At 39.2% G+C, this 20,580-nt stretch overlaps 1 protein-coding gene across 2 annotated transcripts in view; it reads left to right on the forward strand.

Moving 5' to 3' along the window:
• Nucleotides 1-20,580, forward strand: part of TMEM131 (transmembrane protein 131) — a 210,113-nt gene that overhangs the window by 122,399 nt on the left and 67,134 nt on the right. For both annotated transcript variants that reach the window (XM_037806416.1, XM_037806415.1), the window contains exons 7-13: nucleotides 2,156-2,278; nucleotides 7,430-7,510; nucleotides 9,380-9,530; nucleotides 9,636-9,692; nucleotides 10,553-10,614; nucleotides 17,451-17,559; nucleotides 20,447-20,555. In XM_037806416.1, coding sequence (XP_037662344.1) covers nucleotides 2,156-2,278; nucleotides 7,430-7,510; nucleotides 9,380-9,530; nucleotides 9,636-9,692; nucleotides 10,553-10,614; nucleotides 17,451-17,559; nucleotides 20,447-20,555 — 692 coding nt within the window. The remainder of the gene's footprint in view (nucleotides 1-2,155; nucleotides 2,279-7,429; nucleotides 7,511-9,379; nucleotides 9,531-9,635; nucleotides 9,693-10,552; nucleotides 10,615-17,450; nucleotides 17,560-20,446; nucleotides 20,556-20,580) is intronic.

The following is a 20,580-nucleotide window of genomic DNA, read 5'->3' on the forward strand; positions in this document are numbered from 1 at the left end:
TCCCAATTCAAATCAGACTGAACAAGTAACCTTAAAGCTACAGCTAAAGTGTTAAAGTAAATTTGGTTTAACACCAACTTTTTAGATTTTTTAAAAATGTTTACTTTTTACACACATATGAAGCATACTTGATTAGGGTTTCAAAATTTAAATGTGCTTGCATACTTTTCTTTAATAAATACATTGTTTAAAATTTTTGGAAAGCTTAATTTTTATCTGAAATCATTGTTTAGGTTATTAAAGAAAGTTAATGTTCAAAGGGATCATATAGTAGTCTTTTTGTATACCAATCATCATTTTGTTTCATGAGTTAAGATTTTTCTTACCAAGACTATCAGTATTATTAAAAATATTTGCTTATATTTGTCTGGCACTATACTAAGCACTTTACATGCATTTCATTCTCACATCCATTAAAGCATAGAGAGGTTAAATGATTAACCATCATCACCCTGGTAGCTGTTGCCTAGTGGGGGCTCAGTCCCTGCCTTTGTATCTACAAGGACCATGAGGTGTAGAGAGATGGTCTCAGACCCTCGGACTCCTGTTGGCTTTGATCAAGGTGGTACTGCCCATGGAGCTCCACTCTTTATAGTTTAATCCGTTTGTTTTAAAAAAATATTTCCTCTCAAGTTCCCAGGACACTTCATATATTCTGAAAGGAAGTGTCTAGGCAGTATTCCATTTTATTCAGGAGCAATGCCTTGTACTTAGTTATGGTGAATAAGCCTTTAATGGTTGCTTAGTAGGCATTCAGGAACTTTGATGCTTGGCTCAGTAATTATGACGTGCTATATAGATGAAACGCATTTAGCATATGCCTTTGAATAAATAAAAAGGTGATAATAAGGAAGCCCTTTGCCCTGCAAGAACCCTGTAACTGACTTAAGTGGTGGCAGCCAGTCTGAGCTACCTCAGAGTCTTGATCGAGTTATTCTCAGATAGCCCCAGTAGCCAGTTGTCTTCTTTATTTACCTCTCCTCGTCTTTCACCAAGTCTTCTTCCTAAACATATCTCGAGTGTGTCTATCCTTCTCCTCCAGGGCCCTGTCACCTCGCAGTGGAGTGCACATTAGCCTTCTAATGGCCTTCCCCTCCTCCTGCATCCTTACCACAGCCTGTTACTCTGTCTGTTCATTCTGTGTGTCCTACAAGCATCAACTTCCAAATCTACGTCCACTGAGGCCATTTTGGGGGCCCAGAGTCCTTGAAGCCAGAGTGATCCTTTGTGAGCATAAATCAGATCTAGTCACCTTCCCCGTGTAAAACCCTCTCTCTTCCCATTGCTCTTAGAGTTAAATTTAAACTCTGATCAAAACCAACAGGAGTCCGAGGGTCTGAGACCATCTCTCTTCACCTCATCCCTTTGAACCTGACTTCAGATGTTATTCCTGGGCCCCAAACAAGCCACGCCCTTTCCAGCCCAGTGCCTTTTGCCTGAACACTTCTCATCACCCGGACACACTGCCAGTGCTGGCTTTTCTCAGCCTTCAGAGGACATCAGCTTGCATCACCTCTTCAGAGAAGACTGCCCTGGCCACTTTGTATAAAACATTGCTGTTCCCATCCACACTCTGACCAGTGAATCCATCTCACATACACAGTTTTTATTTTTTACATTTTCATTGGTAGCTAGTCTGCCCCCTGTACTAGAAGGCAAGCTCCACAAGCCTAGACCCGTTCTCCACGTTGTTCACTGCTGAGTTGCTCACGACTGTGTACCCCTGCCTGGCAGTGCAGTAAGCACTCAGGAGACATCTGTCACTCCAATGCTGGCCTTCCCTGTGGGAGTGGCCTGGGGCTGCACTCCTTATTTGAGAGAGCTTATCTGGTCCCAGCTGCTGATGGCCCCAGCAGGAAGACCACCTTTTGATTCCCTCCTTTTTTCTTTTGTCAGTTCTATGACTTCATGAAGGATTGCTATCATTTTAATTTGTAATAAGTTATAGAAATCATTTCAAATGCAAATATATATAGTAAATTAAACATGTAGCCAATATAGTAAATTAAACATGTAGTATAGAGACTACCTGTTTTTTTAAAAAGGATTGTTTTCATCTAAAATAGATTCATCAGTCTCCCTACATCAAAGTTATAACTATAAAAATGTTACTTGTGAAAGCGTCTCAAATTGCTTTTGTTCTCCTTTGCAACAGGTGTTTGGTGTTGGGGTTCCAAATCCATATCGACTGAGGCCATTTCTAGGGGCCAGAGTGCCTGTGAACAGCAGCTTCTCACCCATCATTAACATCCATAACCCCCACAGTGAGCCTCTGCAGGTGAGTGCATGACGGCGATTTGGAAATTAATGCTTAGCATGAAATCTCAGTGTGTTACAGTTTTCAAGACTATTTAAAATAAATGGAATTTTAAGGCAATATTTTATAGACGTAATAAAGAGGGGTATTACTTTTGAGATAGCTTACTACAGTCTGAATTTTGAACTTGTTTTCAGAGCAGGTTTTAAAATGAATGTGGCTCCCATAGTGTTGCAGTTTTTAAGGAGCTCTGTACTTAAGAAGAGTTTCCAGCTGCCCACGACTGCCTGCCACTTTTCTAGCCTAGAAGCTCCTTCTGGCCCAATCTAAAAACAGTTCTTATTTATTTATAGTAATAATAATTTTTTGGTGATGACGTCCTGGACATTAAAATCCAAGGAAGCTGAAAAAGAGCCCAGACTTCAATTAGTGACATGAATGAAGCAGATCTGGTTAAGACTAGGGCAAATCAGGCCAAAGGATAAAGGTTGAAACTGACTGTGTTTTAAAACTTAAACTTCCATGTGAGACCAAGGGAAGAGATGTCTATTCTGTGCAGGATCTATATTTTCTAAAGAGTATAACTCTACAGTCGGTTTGTTCAAACACCACAATTACATGGAACTTTGAGTAGGAAATGAGATATAGTAGGTTAGTATAGTTTAGAGTGAAATAGTGACACATCCCAAAGTAATTTGGACAGAGAATAAAAATATATTTACAGCTCCTGAGGAGCCGGGGGAAAGTGCAGAAGTGTTGGACTTCCTCACCAGGACTGATGCTAATGTTGTCACAAACATTAGGACTGGTGGTTTGATGTGCTGAGCCCTCTATCATGGGACTTGCCCATGTGAAGCTCGTTACTGCCAAGGAGAGGCTGAACTTGCATATAATTGTGCCTAAGAGTATCCCCCTGAGTACCTCTTCGTTGCTCAGATGTGGCCCTCTCTCTCTCTCTCTAACTGAGCCATCTCGACAGGTGAACTCACTACCCTCCCCACTACGTGGGACCTGACTCCCCCGGGTGTAAATCTCCCTGGTGATGCAGGATATGACTCCCACCGATGACTCTGAACCCGGCATCATGGGATTGAGAACATCTTCTTGACCAAAAGGGGGATGCAAAATGAGATGAAATAGTTTCAGTGGCTGAAAGATTTCGAATGGAGTCAATAGGTCACTCTGGTGGGCATTCTTATGCACTATATAAATAACAGTTTTTTAGGCTTTAATGTATTGGAATAGCTAGCAGTAAATACCTGAAACTATCAAACTCCAACCCAGTGACAAAAACTAAATGAAAAATAGGGTGGGATGGGGTGGGAGTGATGTTGAGTGTTTTTACTTTTATTTTTTATTCTTATTCTGGTTCTTTCTGATGTAAGGAAAATGTTCAGAAATAGATTGTGGTGATGAATGTATAACTATATAATCGTGTTGTGAATAGTTGATTGTACACCATGGATGATTGTATGGTATGTGAATATATTTCAATAAAACTGAGTTTAATTAAAAAAAAAAATCCAAGGAAGGGGTAATATGGGATCATGATAAAAACCAAATTTATTCTATTCTTTTAAAAATCCAACCCCTTATCCTACTACTCTTTTAGTAGTAATTGTTTTCAAATTTCCAACCCCTCTTCACCAGCTCTGTGTCTCTTTCCCAGTGAGAGTGGCGAGTGTCCCTCCTTCAGGGACTTCCTAGAATCCCCACTCCACACTCCGGAGACTTCTAGTGCGTCTTGTGCTGCCACTGTAGCTTCTTGTTTTGTCTGTGTTGAGAGGAGATCTGAATGTTTTCCAGGGTGATTCTGAATATCCATACTCGGGGCCTCCAGAGCTCTTTCAACCAATACTGCAGGGCTTACAGTGACTTAGAAATGACTCGTGCAAGAAAAACACTATTTTGTGGCAAGCTACATGGTTTTGGCAACCAAAATTGTTTTTGTCTTCCCAGAACCCCCTGGTGGAAATGTTCATAAACAATGAAAAGGAGAAATGAAGAACAAGGGGAAATTTTCAGAGCCTGACTAGTGAAATACTTGGGAATGATTTGTTAAAGTAGCAATAAAGAGGCTTCTCACCAACACTTGACTGACATTAGGAGAAGAGAGCTACTAATAAAAATACGCTGCCCAAATTTTAATTTTCTTAGCTAGATATCTTTATCACAGAAGCAGAAAATAGTCATTTCCATCTATTATAAGTAAAAAGGAATGCATAAATTTTTCTCTTTGTGTTGCCTTTTTTCTTCATCATCACTTTTGCTATTCTGTATTTTACTATTTTAGGTGATGGTATATATTTTCCCTGCTCTGGCTAACTTTTATTATAACTGTTTTTAGAAACCTCACAATCTTTCTGCTTTCTTTCCTCAACTATATTCAGTCAAAGAAATAAAAAATTCTCCTTTCTACCAGATCCTACTGCATGAGTTGCCACACACTGCTATAGTGGAGTGGTAAGAACACCCTGGGGGCAGCTGTGTGTGTGTGTGTGGTTGTCACGACCACAGCGAGAATCTTCCTTCCTGCATGGAATGATGGGGAGGGTACAGGACTCTGCAAATGTTGGTCAATCTACAGTTGTTGAAATAGCCTTACAGTTTACATCTTTCCTCCTCAGCCTTTGGAGCTGTCAAACTATTATCTAGAACAAAGTTATCTCCTTGAATTTAATACTAATTTTTTTCTTGTAGTCTTCTAGTCTTTTTCCAGTTATAACATTTTTACTTGAGAATATTTACCACAATGGATTTTTCACCAGCACACAGGAGAACAAATGGAAAACCTAAGTTGCCTTCTTAGAACCAGTATAGATTATCTTGAAGGCAGGATTAACCTGAGTGTCCTGTAATATGTTTACAATGTTGTAAGTCTTTTTTAAATTTAAGAAAATATTATAAAGCAAAAAAAAATGCATCTAATTTGTTCATTTACAACACAAAACATGAATGTGTTCTCATTGAGAAAACTGTTAACAATTCAAACATGCATGAAGTGAAAGTCCATTTGAACCTCCTTCCAGTCCAGTGCTGTCCAGTAGAACTTTCTATGTTGAGGGAAATGTTTAGTCTCTGCTGTGTACATTGCAGTCCCCATTGCTGCATGTGGCCATGGAGCACTAGAAGTGTGCCAGGGTGACTGAGGAGCTGAACTTTTAATTTTATTTTATTCAATTAATGTAAATTTAAATAACTACATGTAGATGGTGACCAATACATAGGATAGTGCAACTCCAGTCCCAGACCCTTCATCATAGATGCCACTTGTATTTTCTTGGTGTGTGTCACTTCAGATTTGTTTCTTTTCATTTGCATGTATACATGTGCCCCAAGAAACACACATTTTATCTTGTGAGGATATTATTTTTTACATAAATGATATTCTGTATACATTGTGGTTTGGATTCCTTAATTTTTTTCTAAAGCATTTTAAATTAGGACAAATAGCAGTGTACTAAAAATCAGGAATGTGTCCTACTCCTAGTTTTAATGTAACCATTCCTTTGATTTTATAATTTAGCCTTTTTCTGTCCCCATTTCCTTATTCTTTTTCCCATCTTATCAATATGCTACCTTTTAATTTTCTGTTTGCAAGCATTGTCATGCTTGTTTCCTTAATATCTTGAAAGATTAAATGCAGCAATATGTGATGCTTTCTAGTACAGAAAATATTCTACAATCACCCTGTCAGTTAGGTGGCAGTAATATTGATAACAGTAGGTAATATGGAAGAGCACTATAATAAATCAGAAGGCAAGTAACAGTGCTCAAAGAAAATGTTAGCTTATCAACCTTTGCTAAGTGTATTACTTTAATGACAGCACACACACCAAAGCAAAAGCCCTTTAAACTTATGTTAGATAAAACAGTGCCGTTTTTCTTGCCTTGTCCTATTTCAATTGCTCCTGGAGGATCTTTGTGATAAAACAAGTGAAGGTTTTCCATCTGTTCTCTTATTTCCCTCTAAATTTGCATTAAATTAAATATATTATTTCCTTTTAAGAACTAGGGTTACCTGCCTTTAAAAGAAAGTCTCCTCTGTCATACGACCCATTCTGTTCCTAGGTGTTTACCCAAGAGACATGAAAGCCGATGGCCACACAAAGATACATATGCAATGTTCAGAGCAGCTTCGCTCGTAATAGCCCCAAATTGGAAACAATCCAAATGTCTGTCAATCAGTAAGTCAATGGAAGAAAATTGTGGTATATCCATAAAATAGAAAAGGAATGAATTATTGACACATGCAACAACATGGATGGATCTCAAGATAATTGTGCCTTGAAAGAAGCCCAACAAAAAGAGTGTATAATGCATGATTCCGTTTATATAAAACTTTAGAAAATACTAAACTGTAGGGGTAGAGAACAGATCAGTGGTTGCCTGGAGACAAGAGGGGGTAGAGAGGGACAGATGGATCCCAAAGGGGCACAAGGAAGCTTTTGAGGGTAATGTATATATCATTATCTTAATTGTGGTGATGGTTTCATCCTCATACGCATATGTCAAAACTAATCAGTTTGTATACTTTAAATATATGTATAGTTCATTGTATACCAATTATACTTCAATAAAGCTGTTAAAAAAAAATCTTGGGTATAGGAACAAACTCCACAAGTATTAGCAGTTCTGTGATTTTGCCACCAGTAGAAACCAGATATTTTCATACTGCATTATAATTGTTGCATATTTCTCAGAATAATATTTATACTTGTTACTATTTCAAAATTACTGTAGGTTGTTAGACCTACTGCTAGGTCTTGTTACAAATATGTGAATGAAGAAGCACTTGTATTACTATTAAATAATACAAATTTGTGTTTCTAATATTTGATAAATTTGGGTTTCAAAAATTAATTTCATTTGGAAAAAAGAAGAAAAATGGTCTTGTGGATGAGTTTTCTAAACTCCAGTCCCTGAAATCATTACAACTTTTTCTAAGTTTAATATTTCAAAGTTAGCTTATTTTAATTGAAAATACCACGATTGTTTATACTTGTGGGGTGCTGAATCTAGTGATATAATTATCCTGTTTGTATAGCTATAAACATTTTTAATTTTTTCTGATAAACACTTAGGGTGTCAAGTTTATTTCTGTATAATGGCAAATCACTTACATTAAGGACATGATTTGGAACTTAATCATCAGGTCCTCTCTTGTCACAGGTTGTAGAAATGTACTCTAGTGGTGGAGATCTTCACCTAGAACTTCCAACGGGTCAACAAGGAGGTACCAGAAAACTGTGGGTGAGTGCTATCATATTTTTCTGTCATGTGTGGTCCCATAAAACTGTTTTCTTAAATGCACCAGAAAATACTTAATACCTTATCTCTTTTAATTAACTATTGTCTTAATGTTAAATGTGTATCGAGTATTTTTTGAAACTTGCATGGGAGAGTAAGAGAAATGTATAGGGAGTAATTTTTGGAAAGAGTAGTGAATAAAATTGGCAGGAGCTTTAACTCACTGTTTATAGAAAGGAAGAAAGTCCAGCTGTTCTTTCTCAGAATTGTATTCATAGAGCTGCCTCTGAAACTAATCATATTTAATATGCTTTACACTAAGATTAACAGCAACAACAGCAACAAAAACTGTGGAAAAGGTCTGTCGTAATTTTGAAAGTAGAGACTGAACATTCAGATTCACTATTAATATAGAAGCTGGCATTTATGGAGGAAACCTAGTCAGACCCCTGTGGTGACCTAGGTGATCTGTATTACAGATAAGCATCTACCTTTAATATTGTTGAGTATTCAAGAAAGTTTGTGTCAGTGATTTCCTGCCATCTGAGAGGCTTTGCTTGTTTTGTTGTGTTTCAGTACTGCCCGCCATGCTTTCTTCAAGGAGGTGAAGGGCAGTTATGGTAAATGAAGTTCTTGATCCAGGGTCACTCAAATCACTGCTCATCCTTAATTGGAGAAAAGAAATACCAACTTTCCTCTACGATAAGTTACAAGGATAAAAGTCTTTAGTGATTGCCTGTTGATTCTGTCTTCTGACCAGTCTCAACCAGGAAAGTGAGGTGGACATAATCATTTTTTAGGATGTTGGTTTGATTTGGATAACTTCCAAGGTGTAGACTAGTTCTGAATAGTTAAGCACTGTGATGGAGCAAGAGTGGCCTAATGCTTTAGTGCTCCCAGTAGATGGAGAAAGTTGCAGTCATTTTCATTCCTCAAACCTAGAGTGAGAACAAATCAGTTGACCTTTGGCCTTACCTGCAGCCCATTTTGATTTCCATGAGGAAATCCCGGAGCCTGAGTCAACTCCCAAGGCATGGGGAAAAGCTGGTGCACCTCTGCGGGCCCAGGGGGTGCCATCATCTGTTTCCTACTGTGAGACCAAGAAGGTAAAAGCATAGAGGTCAACAACGACCAGTAAACTTACAGAGCACAGGGATTTCCTGAAGTATGTCAGAAGGGCCTGTGCTGAGACATTGTGTTGGCCCAAAGGAATCCAGATTGTTCTAAAACCCAGAAAGGAATGACACCTGAAGACAGCATTTCAGTGTCTCCTTTCTAGCGTACGTGAAGTGTCATGTTCTGTCACTACAGCCTGGTGATGTGTGCTCTTTACATTCAAAGAGCCTCACAGGGCACCGGACTGCGACTTGACTTGGGAAACATTGTTTTATTTTGTTAGAGTTTCAATGAAAGGAAAGCAGAGTCTAAGCCCTCTTAGTTATCATTTAAAGAGATTCTGACAGACTTCTGGAAAGCATTTCCCTCTGACCATGGCATTTCTATTGGTTAGAGAATTTCCAGACTGAATTGTCTACCCAGGCACCACCAACACATTAAAGAGTAGCTGATTTTACAGATGAGTTCTGCCTTTTAATTACGTTTTTGCAACTGAAAATTTGTTTTCAGATAATTTGTTTTCTTTGCTTTGCTTACTTTATAGACTATATCTCATCAATTCTAAGTTACACATATTTTCACATTTTAACATTCTCTAAAATGGGAGTACATGTTACAATCAGTGGGATGTATCTATTTAATTGACTATATATAATTTTTTTCTTAGTAGGTACATAAAATAATGTATCTTTCAATTCATGAATTCAGTAAAATATGATGGTTTTACAACATTACAAAGACTGTGTTTATTGTCAGGAAATTCCACCTTATGAAACCAAGGGAGTGATGAGAGCCAGTTTTTCATCTAGAGAAGCAGATAATCACACAGCCTTCATAAGAATAAAGACTAATGCTTCAGACAGCACAGAATTCATCATTCTTCCTGTTGAGGTTGAAGTTACAACAGGTTAGTGGAAAATAGAAATAATGGCAGTTTTTTTTTTTTTTTTTTTTTCAGTACATCTTACTTTGGCAAAGCAAATTATAATTGTTTACTTTTCTTTTTTCCAAGCTCCTGGAATTTATTCCTCAACCGAAATGTTAGATTTTGGTACTCTACGAACACAAGGTAAGGGTAGGAGGGTGGGGGGGGGGGTTAAAAAAATGGCTCTATTTTAGCTACTTTGTAATTCAGTTCTGAAAGTTATTTGGTTGTATGATTCTGTAGAAATTTACTTTTGGGAACTTAGCCTTGTCAGGTTCATACTCCATTTCTCTGAGAGCATTGTTTACCAGGTAGGAAAACAAGGTCATGGGACAACTTAAGTCTTTTAAATGGAAGGTTAAGGCTGAAGTAGATTCTGAGTTTCTCAGTCCATTTCCTCAGTTATGTGGTTATGCAGAAACTTTTTTGTAAAATAAAAGTTAATCAATCAAAAGATTTCTTATAGTTGTTTGCTTAGATATAGTCAGTTGCATTATGATGACACAATGTTTAGAATTTGTCCCAGATGTTCAAAAGGAGAATTCAGCAAATTTTTAAACTGAAAACAACCAAGTAGAGGTTTAAGGAACAAGTTAAGAATATCTATAATTTGGGGTTTATATGGACCATAGATAATTAAAATTTGGTTGTTTAGGATTGAAAACCATATTTTTAGAGTTAGATTTGCCTTTAATATAATTATTTCACATTGTGCATTATTAACCTGATTCATTATGCTTTGCTGGAAAACTAAAATATGAGTAATAATGTCTTTTCACTGAATTTTTTTGGTGTTTTATGGGGAGTTTGTTTTGGGTTGGTGGATTAGGAGAGGGCAGCTCTTACACAATGTCCGCATGTGTATGGACTAATATTTCTTTTTATTAAAGTGATGGTCGTTCTATTTCACATTCTAGAATAGATACAATATGATATCTAATAAGATTCTAACTTGCTCTAAAGCACACTTTTTAAGAAATATTTCTTTTCCTCAATTTTGACAGATCTACCAAAAGTTTTAAATCTTCATTTGTTAAATTCAGGAACAAAAGATGTACCAATAACAGTAAGTTTTTACTTATTTTTTTCTAATTTTATGTATCTTTGACTTTAACTTATGACTGAGTTATAAAAATAAAACCCTTGTGCTAAACGAATCCGTTTGAGGGGCCTGGTGCCACTTTGGTTCTGTGGTGTCTTGAGAGTCCTCTTCTGGTTAGAACCACCCAGACCTTAAGGCTGAGGGGAAGGAGGCCATCTCCCCCGACCAGGTTCCTGAGATTCCCGTTGCAGCGGCAGCAGGTCAGGGGCCGGTGGGTTCTGCTGAGTCTCGGGATCTGTGTGCCGTGGGGAAGGAGGAACAGGTTATGAGGGTTCCATCATGGATGGTTGTTAGCCTTCTAGCACGTGTAACTAGAGAGAGGGAAGGAGATTCAGGTAAGGCAGGAAGAGCAGAGTGAAGCAAAGAAGTGAGGTAGATAATTGTAGATGCCGCGGACATTTGTCCTAGGCTCCTTTTCTAACAGGCAGCTGTTGTCGTTACCCTGGGTAGCCTTCTGTAAACTAGGGTCCTCTTCCCCTCACACATAGACGCAGCGCAGGTGATTATTATGTGTTATAGGTGGACCTGGAGGCCATTAGATCGTATTAGGCCAAAAGAAAAAACGAAGGAATGCCCACATTTTGCCTTGGCCCAGCAACTTGTCCTCCTGGTGAGGTCCACACAGTGTATACTCAGAGGATGCTAGGAAAGGAAAGTGGTAAATGTTTATCGTAGCCTGTGCCTATGCTTCCCAGGTGGGTCTGCTGGAGCCCCCTGCTCTGCAGGGGCTGAGCCGCCCCGCCTGGAGTTCTTGCCACTGCAGCGTTAGATGGGCTGAGAAAGGACGCTGGGGCGGGTTCCTGCGTCTGCCGTGGCCCCAGAGGGCCTCCCCAGATGACCAGGGGCAGCCGCCTTAGCCACCCTCCTGCCATTGAAGCAGAAACACCAAAGCAGCCGATGGCAGAATCATAGCTTTTGTCTTATTATTTTTTTTGAATAACAACCTTAATGAGTATTTTTAAAAGCTGCCTTTCAAAAGTATGTTGATTTTCCTGATTCAGTGACTTGTTTAATTCTTTTTTTTTAATTCAGCATTTTGAGTGATTTTCATCAAAGTGTCTTTGGAATGAAAATATCAGCATGTCTTCCTTCCAATAGTGACCTTTAAGAAAACGCTAGTGAATTTTTCTGTTACATACTTCTTTGTAATTCCTGTTTATAGCAATAATTAATTAAATTTTTCTAAAAAATATATAGTATTGATTGTTACGACTTTATTGAGGGGTAGTGATTAGTTAGGTTAGTGATTGGTTTAGGCTTTTTAATCTGGGTTGAATTTTCACAAATCTGTAGAGAAATGAGAAAAATAAGAACAACATCAATGTTTATGAAAATATGAATGTTAGTGTAAAGTTAGTATAGCCACTCTTTGTGGGGAAGTACTATTTTGAGATAATGTACTTTTCTTTTATTTGACATTTAAATATCCTTTATTTTGTGAATAAAGGTAGTAGATGGTAAGAGGCTCCCTCCCTTCTCCCACTGCCACCGTCCTTATGTTTGTAAAATAAAGAGTTAGAAATCCTCTTTGGGCTTCCTTCCATAAACATAATTACACATGCACACTTCAGGTTTTACCAGTCAGTGATAGCAAAGACCTACGGATTGCTGCTCTGTGTTAATATTTTTAAGTCTTACTTTAGGCCCAGAACTATGATTCTTTCTGTTCAAACTTTCCTCATTTGGTATATCAGGATTTTCTCTACAATAGGATGTAATTGCTTCTGGTTCAATTTGTGTAGGTTGCTTTGTCTGTAACTGACTCAACTTCTTTGAACTTCTTGATCCTGGGTTTGTTTATCCCACTGGTTCAGTGGAGCCCAGTGGCAAGTATGTGCACCTCTGTCCCACCCTTCCTGCTGGTATGCTCAGTCGCTGACCACTCCGTCTTTCCGGCAACGTGTTCCCCAGACTCCCCTGTAGCCACCGAGATTCCCCTGTAGTTGTAGACAGCACTACATTTGCTGATAGGCAGATGCTGACAGGCGCTGACTCATCCTGCCGCTGACTCATCCTGCCGCTGCCTCAGTTTGAGATGTCAAGTCATTGTTCTTTTTTGTGCACTCTGCACAAATGGTTTTGGAGTCTGTGGGATGCCATTGCACAGAGCAGGGTCAGAGTGGACGCTTCCTTGCCTGCTGTGCAGACTTGAGGGGTGCAGTCGCTTCTAAAGGGCAGGAGTTTAGGGATTTGATGGGTGGTGCCTTCACTTAGCTTAGGCCGACTGGCCTAACTTTTTATATTACAATAGATGGGCTCAGATGTCCTTTTAGATTAAGATTTTATAGAAGGGTGAAGTTCGCAGTTAATCCTAAGAATGTGAATGGTGAAAAATACAGTACTCAATTCATGTTCCTCCTTTTCTCTTTTATTAACAGGATAGGCTATATCCTAAGTGTACATTTCCTGTTCTTATTCTAGACCAGGCACTGCATTAGTGGTTTTGTACTTGGATTCCCTTATTTAATAAAACAAACCTGTAAGGCGTACATTTCCTAGTTTTCCAAATAGGGAAACTGAGTCAGAGCTTTTCTTATCACTCAAAAGTTACATGAACATATATGAAGCATAGAATGACTCACCAGTCCTTTGTGGCTAACATTTTAATTTCAGAGTCAGTATTTCTGTTAAAAACCTGCCTATATATATATATATATATACACACACACACAAATGTATGTTCATTTGTGTGTCTGCATCCACTGCCTACACTCTGCCAGCACTTTGGCAGTTTGTCTGATTTCCTGCCCACCCGAGCACCCGGGCTCTCGCTGAGTAGACAGATACGTAACGTGTGCCAGTTGTGTGCCGGCCCCTGTGCCAGATGCTAAGAGCGCACTGGTGACCGCACCACGAGGCCCTCACACCCAGGTTGCTCACTTTTAGTCGGGAGACACTGCAAACAAGGGTCCAGCACAATTGTAGCTTGAGGCAAGTTCTGTGACAGAAAGAGATAGAAGAGCATGTGATGTGGGTGGTGTAAATGTGGTAGTCTCTGAGGAGCTGGCATTTAGGTGATGCCTGAGGGGAGGGGCTGAGGAGGGGAACCCAGCCCAGGGAGCGCCAGTGCCCAGGCCTGAGGCCCGGGGAGGAGGTGGGGGAGAATCACAGGTGTAACAGGTAAGGCCTGCAGGCCAGGCAGGGCCCCAGGGCACCGTGTGACGTGGTCTGACTTAGGGGTGATGATGACCACTGTAGCTGCTTCACAGAGGGGCAGCTGCAGAGGGGCGGGCAGCAGGCAGGGAGGCCCACTCAGGGCCTCTTGCAGTGGTCCACTGGAGGGTCGACAGCATCTCAGACTGCCCACCTTATCAACCAAGGGCTGAGCCCGACCACCAGGGGAACCGAGTTTCAAGAAACTGTCCTAAGGTTGTTTCCTGTTTGTTCCAGCATTTTCTGCACCCTGTGCCAGGCTTAGGGACTGATGGATTTTCAGAAGAATCCCTCCATTGCATAAATACGTAGAACTTCTAGGAGAGGATAGGCAGTGCTAAATGCTGGAGAGTTTTTTAGAAAGTCCGTCTTCGGGGAATTCAGTCTCTCTGTTTTGTAAACATGAAGACTGCTAGAGCCAGCAACTCCACGTTAAGTTCCTCATGTTGGTTGTCTGTAACGCAGCTTCAGGAAGAACAGTAATGCTGTATAAATAGGGCCTAAAGGGAACATTTGCAGGATGTTTCCTTGCTGATTAATGAACAAGAATTACAGACTTGTCACAGATGTACTCACTAGCTTTACCAATATCAACTTAATGTGCACTTCAGTGAATTTAGTGAATTTGTGTGCAAATTGTTAAAAATACAGTTGTTACATACCAAAAGGTTATTTTCCATGTTTGCTCGGTGCTTTGTAAATAGTTTCGGAATGTCCTGGAGCCCCGAGTCTCACTTGCAAGTGACCGAAGCGTCTGTTGAACCTGAAAGCTGTGAGAAAGGCTGGAACAGTATTTAGAATGTGTGCAAGCTGCCTTTCCTGGGACTCTTGCTGTATTTTTCCACTTCTTGATTATTTTTTATTAAAGCCACAGTTAGTTACTGATGCTAAAGCAGGTTGTTAGTATACATATGCTGTGTCCAAGTCGATGGTTGTGCATCATTTTCTATCTTAAAGCCTCCAGAATGAGCCAACTATTTAAGTGTTTTGGTTTGGCTTTTTGGGTTTTGCCAGTTTTGCTTTTGTTTCCTGGGAAAAAGGATTTAACCAATTTAGGTGTGATTTTTTTTTTTTAACAAACTGGTGAATAAACAGTTCAGACTATTTGTATAAAACATGAGTCATTATGTGAATATTTGTTTATTATTAGTGCAACATCATGTTTCAGTCTGTTTTCCTCTGGTAAGCAAAATCTTAAAGTGGTGAGAAAATAAAAGAAACATTTTTTTTCCATCAACTCTTCCAAGCTATCAGTACTTCCAGGGCGATATTTAACGAATTTTACTTCTCAGCTGTTTGAGGCATGGTGGTGTGCAGGCAGGTAACACTGAGAAAGTGCTCGTGATTGTAGCTGATGAGCTGCTTCCTGAAATCTTGACGCATGTTTGAACATGCTCACAGCTCTGTTGTTGCTGTGTCATATTCAGCAGAACGAGTAAAAGAAGTTGGAACCAAATCTGTTAAAGTTCTTTGCAAAATATAAAACTTTAAAAGATCATCTCGTAGGGGAAGGAAACAAACCGACAAAGGTACCCAGTGTTCTTTTTTACTTCAATTGCTCTTTTTCACTCTAATTATTATTCTTGTTATTTTTGTGTGTGTGCTAATGAAGGTGTCAGGGATTGATTTAGGTGATGAATGTACAACTATGTAATGGTACTGTAAACAATCGAAAGTACAATTTGTTTTGTATGACTGTGTGGAATGTGAATATATCTCAATAAAAAAAAAAAAATCATCTCTTTCACAAATCTTGACGTCAAGATAAAAGTTGGTAATTTGGGAAAGAAGCAAAATAATAGAATCAAAAGACTTTGTAGATAGGCGGGATCTTAGAAACTATCCAGTGCATGTGGGAAGGAGGCCCACTGTAGGTGGACAGCTCACCTGGGCTCACACTTCTGGTTTAGATAGTTGACGCCTTTGTTGAATAAGCTGATCGCAGTTGGGTTGTCACATGAACTTCTGAAACACCTTCCCTTTCTTTGAAAAGAGATAGTATTAATATGGTAGTGTAGTGTAGTGAAACTTACTCTAATTTGATATTTATAATTCCAACTGCTTTGATCTATAGTTTATCTATTAAAAAAAATGTACACACATCCTTCAAGGAGTGGAGAGCTTTGTAATTTAAGTGGCTGATAATAACAGCTTATTCATAAGTGAGTTTCAAGAGCAAATGAGTTCTCAAAGAAGAAAGGGAAAGCAGGAAAAGAGTCAGACTGCTGGGAGGACCTGGGGCTGAGAGCTCAGACTTCAGCTTTCCAACCTGGAAAACTGCAGAACCATCTCGAGGCCCTTCCTCCAAGGCCCTCTATATCCATGCTGCCAGCTCCAGTCGCAGCAGCAGTAGGAATGGAGATGGCACTGCCGATTTGTGCTGAAAAACGTGGTCTGAACTCATGTCTAAAACCAACTTTGTTCCCTGTGTTGGCAGACACAAAGCAAAAGGACGATTCTCTTTCTTGATTTTCTCCTAGGTGCTGCTTTAGCCTTCAGAGATTGCCCTTTGATACTTAGTTTAGGCAGATTTCACTTTTATACAATGAGCTGAATGGGGAAAGGACCAGGGGACTGGACAAGATCCCACTGCCACCCTAAGAACGGAGCAGGTCGCTCTGTGCCCATTAGCAGGCGTGCCTGAGGACTTTTACCGAAAATAGAAGTGTCGACAAGTTCACGTCACCTCTGGAAATTCAACAAAAACCCCAGGAGGGTTTTGAGACCAACGTAAGACTCAGAGTTTGTGGCTAATACCACAATTTCGTTAGTACGTTTTGCAGTAGAATGCCAGTTGAAGGGCACGGGGCTGGGTCAGGAAACCAAACGTAGGTATTAATACATCACGCAACATTGCATTCTCTTCTCATCTTAAAACAGGCCCTGGGACTGGAGACCTTTTAAGCCCCTTTCGACTTAGAAACGCTTCGAGTCTGTGAGCATAATCAATAAAAACTAACTGTAACTTGAAATGTATGTATTTTTTAAGCTTGCTCCAAAAGTGCGAGCTTTTACAGCTTTTGTTATGTTAGGTTTAGTCATGTAAATAGAAAGTTCTGCTTTTCTAAGTTTAAAGCATTCTGACCTCTTCTCTGCCTCACTGCTCAGTCCCGCACTCGCGGTGCAGGTGCACCCGGACAGCAGCCTGCCGACCCGCACGGCCGGGCCCTAGGGAAGCCAGAGAAAAGTTGGCTGCAAACAAGGGGCCCAGCGCCCCAGTGCAGGCTCATTCTTCCTCCTCATCTAGCACAGGCACTACATTTAGTGTTAGGAGTGTCTGCAAGAAGGACCCTTTCAGAGTCTTTTTGTTGCCTTCTCTTATGTATGAATTAGGCATTGATTTGGAAAGTAACTACCCTTTTTTTTTATGATTTATGTACTCATACTCAGTGTTCTAGCTTGTGTTTAGATTCTTAACGCTCTTAAATCTGTCATACTATTTTTTACTTGGTAATCATTTTATTTCATAAAGATATTCTAATGAAATTAATTGGAAATTTTACCAGTTTGGCTTATTTCATTTAAAGGAACCACGGAAGTTAAAGTGTTCAAATTCTGATTTTACTTTACTTTTCCAGGGTACTTTCCAGTATGTTGCAGCTGAACCCTTAGACTAAATAATACTACATATATTTTTCTCTCTGCAGAGCGTTCGACCTACACCACAAAATGATGCTATAACGGTACACTTTAAACCAATTACATTAAAAGCTTCAGAAAGCAAATACACTAAGGTTGCAAGTATTAGTTTTGATGGTAAGTTTGCATCTTTTCTCCCTAATACAGTGTTATTCTGATAAACTAGATATCTGTGTTGATATCTTAATACAGAAATCCTGACTATTTACAGTCAGATTTTATATTACTGCTAGGTTTGACTTCCCTGTAACCATCAGGAACTTTTTTTTTTGAGTGATTAATGAAAGAAAATACTATGAATATAGTATTTTCATAAAGTTAAATTACTATTAGCAATAGAAAACGTTAGCAAATATATTAAGATTGGAACTACATTTCAGTAATCTGGGCCAACCCTTTCACATATATATCTATTATACTTTGCCTTAATTATAAAGTCATTGCTTTTGTATTTCAGTAATAATGTATTTGAATTTCAGAAGCATGTTTGAATTTGAGAGCAGAAATCAAGTAATCTCTATCATTTTTTTCACACTGACTTTTTTAAGTAAGGCGAAGATTCCTACTTAAACTAAAATAATGTCCTTTCTGAAAGAATTGTCAAATTAGGTAACTATTCTTATTACATTTTATATTTCATTATATATTATTATAATCATATATTTTGTAGTTTTAAATGTTAACTCACCCCGACTTTGAATAAAATATATTTTCAGTAGCATATTTTATGCGCTGTTGCCCACTTTAATAGAATGTTTATTGAATTTGCTGTCAAAAAACTTTAATAGTGGCTTAATGGCTGTTTGACCATTTGTGTAATTAAATTTAATAAAAACTGAAACTCGGAACAGGGCTTTTCTCACAGGGAGCTATGCAAGTGAAGAGCCCTGAAACTTAAACTTTGGCTTTATGATAAAGCCACCTCTGCTCCTCGTCTATTCATTATTGGGTGATGGTATTTGGTAACTGAGGGTGGGAGGTCACTGCTGAGCTCTGAACGCGTGTGTGAGGCTGTGCTCAGTCCTTGCACTTGGAGAGTTCAGGGTGGGATCTGGATCCCAGCTGAAGAGAGCCATTCCCACAAGCTCAGTGAAATCTCCCAAGGAAATAAAATTAAATAGATGGCATACTTTCCTAGTACAGCAGCCAAGAAATAGCCATTATTGGAGAAGGTACTGATGCCACAGTTATTTCCACATCTGAGATAAACTGCCTTCCGTACTGCTAAGGTGTCACTTTGGGGACCAGCAGCGTCAGCAGAAGCCAGTAATTCCCCTCTCTTGCCGGGAGAGAGCACTGCCAGTAGCAATTCCTGGCCCCAGCATGCATGTAGGAGCTCCCCTCTGATAAATCTGAGGAATGGGGAGTGAGTGCACACCAGGACCAGTTGTGCCACGTGGCTCTCGCACACCTGCAAAGCGCGGTGCTCCTCTCCTCAGCTGCTGCATCGACAACCCAGAGGACATCCCCGACGCTGGGATAAAAGCTTGCCTTTACTGTTGGTTCTTCTAGTGTCACAGACTCTGAAATAAGTGTTTTCTTAAATGATGTAGCATTAAACCCAAAGACAAAGGGAAAGCATGCCTTCAAGCTAATGCTATGTTTCTTATTAGCAGTTTTTATTATGGGAAACCCCTCCACCTTCTACCACTCCCACCACCCTGCATCCCAACACAAAATACCTCTCTGAGACTGCTATGGAAATCCATCAGGAAATGAGGTCTATTTAATGTTTTCAGAATGTACCTCATGTATATTAATTGTAGAGTTCACTTATCAAGTAAACATCTTTCTCATCAAAAGTCACTATTCTTTATGATTTTATTAAACTGAATTGTCTTGAGGTTTTTGACCACTTCATTTACTAAAATGTAACTTGATAAGATACCATGAAATGCCTGTATCAGAATCAGCCTCATATCAGAGCAAAGTGAATGTTCAGAGCAGTCAGAAATGGCCAACTAGAAAGCAAAAATAAGAGGCTTAATGAGGGTTTTCACAATCTAAATCACCATCTGTGTATAGCTTTGCACTAAATTTCATACCATTTCTTTGTTGTCATTTTTCTGTGCTAAAGTTGGATAACAAATTTCCAAAACTCACATAGAGATTCTTCTCATAAATGGAAGTGTTGCTGAAGGACTAGAAAAGAGAGAAATGTTTTATTCACTTTGAAAGGAAACATTTAATGGATGCCCAGATTGGATCCAAGTGAATAGTTTCTGTAATTCCAGATAGAATTATTCAGAAATGCTACAGAATCTACAGGTTTTACAGTCAGATGTCAGGGAAGAGACTTGTTTCCTCTCATGCCATGAGTGAGGGTTGGCTGAGATGACAACTCAGAGCACATAACGCTTGGCTCTTCTTGCATCATGCTACTTTATTGATATTTATAGCAAGACACTAGCCATACATGGAATGTTATTTCCTTCTCAGTATAGCTGCAAAAAAAAAAAAAAGTTGTTCTTCGGGGGAAGGGGGTTGGTGATTTTGTCTCCTAAAAGACATTGGGCAACTTCTGGAGACATTTTCAGTTATCACGGTTTGGAGGATGCACTGGCATCTAGTGGATAGGAGTCAGGGATGCTGCCAAACATCCCACAATGCCCAGGACAGCCCCACCTCTGCCACCCACCCCCCAGCAAAGAACTGTACGGCCTCAGATGTCAACAGGCCAAGGTTGAGAAATCTGCCGCCAATCAGCCGAAGCTTGTGACTATAGAGAAGTGCCTCAAACACAATTTTTTCTGTCTCCACAGTGTTCACTTGCTAATTCCTTATCTGTTTGTCCCATTAAAGGAAAATTAAAATATTTTATATTTTTTGTATAAAAATTCCATTTAAATTTAAAATTAAATTAAAATGTTGTAAAAGTGTTCTCTTTACCAATTTAAAGTACGAATTTTTACAAGATTTTATCATTCCACACAGTCACTCTCATAACTTCTGTATAAACTCTGGTTGCAAAAGGTGACAGAGTATTTTTTATGTTTCCTTCCAGCATCAAAGGCAAAAAAAGCATCTCAATTTTCTGGGAAAATAACTGTTAAAGCAAAGGAAAAGAGTTATTCTAAACTTGAAATACCATATCAGGCAGAAGTTTTAGATGGGTGAGTTTTACTTTAAAATAAGCTT

This window comes from Choloepus didactylus, chromosome 17 (genome assembly GCF_015220235.1).
Source record: "Choloepus didactylus isolate mChoDid1 chromosome 17, mChoDid1.pri, whole genome shotgun sequence".
NCBI classification, from domain to species: domain Eukaryota; kingdom Metazoa; phylum Chordata; class Mammalia; order Pilosa; family Megalonychidae; genus Choloepus; species Choloepus didactylus.